An 8845-nucleotide genomic window follows, 5' to 3' on the forward strand; every position below is an offset into this window, starting at 1 on the left:
CTAGGCAAAACTTACAAGCTTGTTGATGTGGCCACCCACATTTAATAAGGTTGTCTCTGATTAGACATCGTTCTTTTTTCTGCTCACAACATAAAGAACTTCACCTTGGATGGTGCTATCGTCTACCAAGATCAGGTTACTACATCGAGCAATCGTCTTGGCCATGAAGAACATGATGTACACCGACAACGAAGAAAACTTGCAAATCATCTCGTCCTCTTCTCCATGGTGCAGTACGTAGTACTTCCTAAACCGCATCCCAGACCTAAAATGCTCCCCAATTGCGTGGTTTGAAGGTGCTCTCTTAATATCATGCACCCAACGATGATTCTGCAACCTCATGAATGTTTTTTAGATAATGGAAATGGGTTACATCTCCGGCCTCTACCCGTAGGCACGGCCCCTTTTTACTGGGTTTCAGTTCAGGCATGTCCAACCACTAATTCAATTCGCTACACTATTGGGTGGGTGCAGTACCGAGGGCCCCTTTGAATCAAAGGAATTTTTCCTATGTGGCCATTTGATTCAAAGGATTGAAGTTTTCCAAATCCTATGAAAATCCTATGGAATGGCTCATTGCATATAGATTTTGATGGAAATTTAGCAAGAGCTCTAACCTCTTGTAAAATTTCCTTTGAGTCTATCTTTCTCATCCAATTCCTGCAATCCAATTAAACGGTTATTCCTGTTTTTTTTTTATGTTTTGCAATTATCTGTTTTACACTTGTAGTCCTATCAGAATCCCGTGTTTTTCCTATACTTCCGTTTTTTCAATCTTACGATTCAAAGGGGCACTAAGTTCCAGAGATGTATTTTTCATCTTTCATTATTTTTATGAAAAGGGGGATGAGTTCAATCCCTTTGCTGCCACTAGTGATTTTCTTCTAATGCACAAACTCCAAACTGGTCAATGGAAGAATAAAAAAAAATAAAAATGTGCACAATTTGGAACAGTATTTTATGCTCCGGCCAGCGTGCTTAATTTTGTGGAGAAGGCATTTTTAGGATCCTGGACCCCTCCCACATTGGTTCTGCCATATATAAGTAATTTTATTCAGAGACCAGGCATGCCTCTCCATTACTTATGGCAGGTTGGCAATGGCTCTTTTTATCTTTTCAAAGAAAGGAAAAGGCATGTGTTAGTTTTCAACAGTTAGAAGTACAAGCGGAAAGTTCAAAACTACTAATTTAGTACAAATTTTGGTTGGTGAGAATCTGCAAGTTTTTTAATAGCGCTAGCACATGACGATATGGCGCCGTTCCCAACATCACATGGCAACTCTCATCCAAGTGACGAATTTCCTAAACACAGGGAAGGTTAAAAGAAAGCGTCTTTAGGCGATGCGTGACTGGTGTAAAAGGGTATTGGGTCTTTCCAAATTAGATATGCAGCACATGACATGTCTGTTGGCAGAGCCAACTCAACTGTTGCCAACACACACTGGGAGGTTTGACTGGGTGTAATCCCCTGTTGCCAACAACCACCTGCTATCTCCTAAATTATTGTCAAATGTAAGCATATTTAATCTTCCAATGTACTCCAGTAACACAAAGAGAAGCATAGTGTATACTCTAATATGAATAAAACTGTGTCATGCATATGAGATGTTACAGAAACCTGACAAGGTTGTACTGAACCATTAATTATGATACACAATTACTGGAACATTACAGAAACCTGACATAAAGAAAGCATAGTGTATCCTGAAATATGATTACTTTGATGTCCTTTGGAAAAAAAAACTCACTTCATTTTAATCCACTTGTCATTCTAACAAACCTTACACTAATAAAGAAGGTATAACAAGTTCATAATTACATCCCAATTAGTTTTCTCATAACAAGCTTTAAAAGATGTGGTATGGAAGTATTAGAGCATGTTCAAAGGTAGAATATAGTATACAATACATTTTTATTTAGAGAGTATAACCTTACAACAGTTGAGACGCTAAATACTTTAACCATTAATCGAAAAATCAATGTTTTGTTAATATTCATTCTTTTTTATCACCCACATGCAGCTAAATTTCAGGCTAAGAATTGTTGTTGAGTTATTGTTAACCGTATTAATGATGTTTATCTTTTATCTCCTATCTTTCATATCAACAAATATTCCTAATAACAAGACTAAGAGTCCAACTATTGTGGTTGTATTTCATAAGTGTATAAAGGAAAAGTTAGCTTAAAATACACTTAAGAATATCATATTAATAAGTATTTTTTTCAAAAAATAACTAAAACGACGAGCAATTTGAAACAGGGGAAGCTTACCGTTGGGTTCACAAGTGCAAGTGCTTTCTTATGATAGACAACATATATATTTTTTGAAAGTGTTTTTTTACAATCATAGTTCGAGAGTGAGGACTGGGAGAGAGTACGTACTGGGTCTTATGATGCAAACAAAAGGCCATTGTCAGCGATGATGGAAGAGGGGTAATTAGGAAGGGGACAATCGATGGATGCGAGGGCACCTAATAATCAATCAATAGATAGAAGAGCTAGCTCCACAATCATGCAGTGCCAATGTAGTAGTACGAGACTGGTGCAAAAATCTCAAGATAGACGCATGACGGCCTGGCCCAGCAATTAACGACTAAGGGCATCCACAATAGTTATCTATAGGTTCTTTACAAGAGATCCATGTCAGCATATTTTTCTACTTGAAAGAGATTAAATAAAGAGAGAGAGCAAAGCTATCTACTAACCTGGAGATAGTCTATAGAGAAAAACGAGGCAATGGATTAGAGAGCTATAGATACCCATGTAGACATATCATTGAAGTGGTTTACTATTAATCTAGGTTATTGCTGAGATGTACATATTTTATAGATAGCACCTTACTTTACCATTGCGGGTGCTCTAAGAGCAAATTTAAGAGGATAGCCAACTACTAACTTCAAATCATCTCTAACCAATGTAATATCCAATTCATATAATAGTTGTTTACTATACTATTAATACTTGGTCCTACTTGTCATACACAAATTACGTTTTGGAGTCCGCGCTGCAGCTGGCTATAGAAATCTATAGCCCGTTGTTTTTCTCTCTCTTCCTTTTTCTCTTTAAAATATATTTACAGCTGGCTTATAGCCTGCTATTATACCTGCTCTAAGGTTGCGCTGGACCTGTTGTTGGTCGTACCACGGCCGGTGTCGCGACCTGCCACCAGACGACGGCCACACGCCTGGAACATCCAATCAGCGACCATGATCATGATGATGTCGCAGCAGCAACCACCGGAGCTCACCTCATCTCATCTCATGTGCGTGGCTGTTCATCCGGACAATGCAAGCGCCGTTGATTATGGCGATGCCTGCATTTTCTCTGACCCAACCCAACCCAACCGTCGTCTCACCCGTTGATTATATATGAAGATATCTGTTCAAACTTCCAAACCGTTCAGCTCATTAGGATATGTCCTCTTATAAATGGGGACATATCAGGACATAAATGGGGACATATTAGGATATGTCGTGTTACTATTTACCTGAAATTTGTCTTTTTTGTTACTCCTAAACGAAGTTGAGTTTGAACTTAAGATTTGGTGAGAATGTATTTCATATCTACATCTATCTCTAGTATTTTTTTTATGAATTTACAAAACTTTTAGGTATGATTTTCACGAGTTTTCAACACTTAGCTTATTTTCACCTGATATGTCCCCTCTATAATGGTTGGAGTAATCAAATTGGAATGGCATTTAGTTTTAGTTATAGTTAGGTGCAGGTGCAATCTGATGTGGCCCAGCAACAAAGACACACAGGTGGCGAGGATGTACACAGACAAGCAAATGAGCAAAGCAACCTGTATAAAATCTGTTTCGACTTCCAAATGGTTCTATCAAGGAGCCCATCAGGATATATAGAATAGTTGGGAGTAACATTGGCAATCTGGCATGGGGTGTAGTTGGTTAGTTAGGTGCAGGTGCAACCTGATGTGGCCCAGCAACAAGTCACAGGCGGCGAGGATACGAGCCAAAATGAGCAAAGCTAGTCTAGTAATGTTCAGCAATACGTTGCATTTCACTACAATCGTCAGCAAAAACTTGCAAGGGATTGGAGACAGCAGCACTATGCTCAAGTGAGGCCTGCATCCAAGAGTCACAGCCCACAACTGTATCCATCCACTCCTCAAGAAATCCCTAGCGACAGAAAGGATTAGAATGTAACCTCAATTATGCAGTGTACATTCCAAGTTTCATCAACTGTTGCAAGACACCAGTGCAGATCTTTAACTAACAGAAAAAACAAAACATATGAAGGACTGTAATCTTGACTATACCTAGCAAGGTTGGATTGACATTTCAATCCTCCCTGACCTAAGCACATAAAGATAAAGATCATAGCAGATTCTTCTGGGCAAGCAGAACCCCCACTGCTGTACATACCACAACGGAGAAAAGACCATCCCGAGACCTCAACCGCTCCTTCCATGTCAGGGGTTCAGAGACGTTCCTCAACACTTCCTGAAACTTTTCTTTGGTTTCATCCAGCGTGCCAGAATTGTCGATCACAATGTCTGCTTGTGACTTCTTCCAGTCCAACGCAAGCTGCGCATTGATCCTATTCCGAGCTTGTTCTTCAGAGCACCCATCTCTTGACATTAGCCTCTCAATCTGGGTTGCTTCATTCACCCACACAACAATAACAGGGTGCGTCCATTGGTCCATCTTTGTCTCAAACAACAGAGGAATGTCGAGGACGATAACCTTGCATCCTTTTATCCACAGTTTTAGTATCTCCCAAAATATCCCAGATGAAATATGTGGAGCCAGGAGACTGAAAGTAATCAGTAAGATTAGAAAACTAGCTCTAAATAACTATCTATCAGCAAATGATGAATGAATGCAATCTAAATCTAAATACAAAAGGAAGTACCAGGTATGAGTGTGTGATCCAACCAACAGAAAATAATGAAGGATAACCAGTAATGGACTCAAATAATATGTGTTCACTAACACTAAAGAAAGATAAATAATACAAATGAAAGTAAGAAATAGCCCAATGAATTAGCCAAAAGTCAAGTTCATAAATATAGTAGATTCATTAGAACCGAAAATCATATGAAAGTGAAATATTTCAGTTGACGAGATGTACCGGTTTAGAACTTGGCGTTTTTCCGGGTCAGAAAAGACAATCTGTCCTAAGCGAGCTCGGTCAATTTCTCCATTTTCTAACAGAACATCATTTCCAAAAGCTTCTACAATCTTCTTCCAACCTCCAGTGCCTTTCTGTACCACATTCTGCAAATGTATAACTCCCAATCAGTACAAAATCTTGCAATGAACATTGCGATCATATGCTAGTATGCAACTTGATCAGGGTTTAGTATTGAGAACTAATACACATGCAGCTGCAAGTGGAGTGTAACTCATGCTAAAATATCAAAGATAGTCTACGTAACAGTTCCAACTAAAAAATCAAAGATAGTCTAATTCTGTTTGCCCCAGAATCATGAGTAAATTGATACTGCCCAAGGAAGCCAAAATTCCTATGGGTAAAGCCTATTGGAACAGCTTAGCTGTGTTTTCTGTAGAAAGGTCCTAATGTTGTTACTAAGTACGCAATAGCCCTCAAATTACTGTCAGTCTACGCTATATGTTTAAAGGACCTCCAGTTTTGAAAGTACAGACTACAGAGTTATAAAGTTTGAATATTTTGACCGGTTTAGTTACTCCAAGCCCCACCAACTTCAGTTAAGTTTAACATGCATGTGAGAATAGTATATAAAAAAGGTAAGATGCTAAGAAATAAGAGAACTCGTAGTCATGTCTGTACAGGCTTTACAGAAAACTGGCTGGCAAAATACATTGAGAATTAACTCCTGCTGGTACCTATTCTACCAGTTCCCTGTTAATTCCTAGGCAAAATTTGCCACAAGACACGCAAAAAACGTGTAATTGGCTGAGAGACACCACGAAAACGTGACACGGCTGATGGACACTACAAAAAATGTGTAATTGGCCGTAGGACACCGATCGTATTATTTTATTATTTCCGGGTCAAAAGAGGTGAGATATTTTCCCAAATGCCCGGATTGCCCTTTCTCTTTCCTTCTTTAAACACCGGTGGGTCCCATGTGTCATGGACAGTGTATGTTTAATCTAATTTTTAATAGGTTTTTATCCACCTGGTCCCACGCGTCATGGACTAATTTGTTCCTAATTAACAGGGTGCTTACTATTTGCTAATCATAAGTGGGGCCGACATCTCTCTCCTATCCTTCTTCTTTCTCACGCACGCGGCGGAGTGGAGGAACGGCGCGACGGCTCGAGCCAGGACGGCTCGGCGCGCGGCGGAAAAAGCGGCGGCGCTCCGCCTGGGTCTCACCGCCGGTGAGGGCGGGGCGCCGTGGCCACCATACGCACGGCGTGCGCATTGGGGCGAAGGAACGGCACTGACTGCAGGTCTGAAGCAGCAGCCACGACGCGAAGAGGTAGTTCATGGCAACGTGGTGCTTGAACTCGGCGCGCACGATGGGGAACCGGAGGAGGCGCCGCGCTGCGTAGAGCACGCTCAGCGCCACCAGCTTGAGCAGCGCCAGCGACCAGAGCAGCACGAACGCTGCCGACGGCAGCGACCACACCACCGAGCCCAGCGCCTGCGCATCCGTCGACGAGTCGCTCAGCGTTCGCCACATCAGCTCTTCTGCCCCGACAGCGCAAGGACGCCGGAACATGGTGCTCTACCATGCGGCGCTGCCGACGCACATAGTGACCAAGGGGTCCACGTACGCAAGCACTATCATCACACTAAGCGAGCAGCAGGTGTCAGCGCTCCATTATCACGCTAAGCAAGCAACATGAATAAAGAAGAAAACCGTGAAAAAAGAAAAGGGCAAAATTGACATTTCGCACAGCTTTTCTCTCCCCAGCTAGGTGTATATTTTATTTTATTGCTCATAGTGTCCACCAGCAAATTACACATTTTTTAGAGTGTCTTTCAGCTGTTTCACGATCTTGCGATGCCCCTTAGCTAATTACATGTTTTCTAAATGTCCTATTGGCAACCAGCCAAAAGCAGTATTGATTTGCTAGTGTGTACCAAAGCTTCATCGAATTAAATCAAGTAAAATGGGTTAAACCGTGATAAAAACAGGTTATCAACACTAGCAAGAAGAAAGCAACAAGCCAACAATTCAATCCTAAGGTGATATATTCCTTGAACCTTTACACAAAGTTGTCAAAAGAACAATTCATCCATGAAAAACATGCTACATTTTTTCATCATTCAGTAACTTGCTCATAGTCTTCCACTCATGAAATATACACACAAACAGAAGAATTGTGAGTTTGATGTGATGGAGCTCTGGTTACTTACCCGAGCAACAATGTCGGCATCAACAACAGGAATGCCGCTAGCCTTGAACAGGTTGGAGATGGTGCTCTTTCCAGACGCAATCCCACCAGTCAATCCAACCAGCCTCATCCTTTTATTTCACTCCTACATTTTTTTGAAGTAAAGAATTATAAGGGCTGAAAATTTTGTATTATCCTTTAACAATAATTCAAACCATTAAACCAAACACAGAAAGTGATACTACTTCAAACATCTACAAAAAAAACCTTTACAACATTCATGTTACGCAAAAGTTTTAATTCCACCGCTATAGCGCCTAGAATATTTTTTAGGAAAAAGGAACTGATCGGTCGGTTTTCAAACACAATTACAGTACTGTTTCGCTAATACACAGCCCAATAATAATAGTGTTTTTTCCAAATAAAACTTTATCTCCTAATCGCAAACCACTTTGAATTGAAGAAAATCTGCACAAAATTAAAGATGTGGCCTAGACCCAGGGGCGGATCCAACTTGGGACATGGGGGTTCAGTTGAACCCCCAAACTTTTGGGTGAACAAACAAACTGTTATTACCTGAATTATTTAAGAGAGGTTTAAGGCTATCAAATTAAGGAGGAGGAGAAGATCTAGAAGAGAAGCTAGTAGGGTTCACGAACGCAAGCAAATTCCAGTCCCGGTGGGGTGGGAGAGAGAGAGAGAGATGAATCAGAAAGAGGACGCACCAGGATCCCCTCCCCTCCGCTGCGATGGAGATCGCCGCCCGGCCCTCCCCTGTTCAGCCGCGACTCGTCTTGGCGGCGGCGCAAGGAGGCAAGGAGCGGAGGAGACAACGAGAGGTACTCGAATACTCCGCCCTTATCTTAATATTTTTATTTACTACTCCCTCCGTCCTAAATTAAGTACAGTTTTGCACGGTTCACGTCCAATGTTTATTCTTTTATCTTATTTAAAAATTTAAAAACTTTTCAAAGACGGATGGTCAAAAGTTCGACACGGATTTTTACGGCTGTACTTATTTGGGACAAGGTAGTATTTTAAAACTAGCTAGTTATATTTCTTTATATAACTGGTGACCCATGTATCATCAATACTTATGAAAAAATTAAATGATTGTGTCGACAACAAATTCCTCATACCACCAGCAACCGCTAACTACCACTCTACGCACCGCCATCACCGCTATTTCTCCATGAGCCACCATCGTTCCCCCCCTTTGCCTTTACATGCACAGCCTTAACCTCTAATAACCGACGAGTCTTTTTCTCCTCCCCTATCATGATGCGCACTATTGTTATCGTTGCCATTAAGGTTGGAGATGTCGGGCTTGCATGGACTTTGGAAGGTAGGATGTGACCCGACGAAGAGCGAAGGCGCTATATCCGGGCTCTTTCTTGCTAGATCTATCGGTTATCCAACTGGCGTATGGAAAAAGAAAATGGAGAGAGAGAAAGAGAGGGAGAGTTAATGTGCCAAGTGATTACTGAGTCACCGGACTTGGAGATGGATAGAATATGGTGGTCCAAATTAAAATGTAAAGTTAGCTAT

At 41.1% G+C, this 8845-nt stretch overlaps 1 protein-coding gene across 1 annotated transcript; it reads right to left on the reverse strand.

The window, feature by feature from the left end:
- Window positions 1-4144: 4144 nt before the first annotated feature.
- LOC127773724 (dephospho-CoA kinase) lies at window positions 4145-8147 on the reverse strand. The gene is made up of 4 exons (XM_052299879.1): window positions 8023-8147; window positions 7320-7442; window positions 5097-5242; window positions 4145-4778 (listed from the first exon to the last, which is right to left on the reverse strand). The coding sequence occupies exons 2-4, from the start codon at window positions 7425-7427 to the stop codon at window positions 4340-4342; spliced, it is 693 nt and encodes a 230-aa protein (XP_052155839.1). The 5' UTR covers window positions 7428-7442; window positions 8023-8147; the 3' UTR covers window positions 4145-4339.
- Window positions 8148-8845: the final 698 nt, after the last annotated feature.

This window comes from Oryza glaberrima, chromosome 1 (genome assembly GCF_000147395.1).
Source record: "Oryza glaberrima chromosome 1, OglaRS2, whole genome shotgun sequence".
In the NCBI taxonomy this organism is placed as follows: domain Eukaryota; kingdom Viridiplantae; phylum Streptophyta; class Magnoliopsida; order Poales; family Poaceae; genus Oryza; species Oryza glaberrima.

Excerpts from the sequence above, each read along its gene's own strand:
- LOC127773724 (XM_052299879.1), bottom strand. The coding sequence starts at position 7,427 with ATGAGGCTGGTTGGATTGACTGGTGGGATTGCGTCTGGAAAGAGCACC. Across the intron at positions 5,243-7,319 it reads ATGCCGACATTGTTGCTCGG|AATGTGGTACAGAAAGGCAC; the intron begins GTAAGTAACCAG and ends ATACATTTGCAG. Across the intron at positions 4,779-5,096 it reads AAACGCCAAGTTCTAAACCG|TCTCCTGGCTCCACATATTT; the intron begins GTACATCTCGTC and ends GATTACTTTCAG.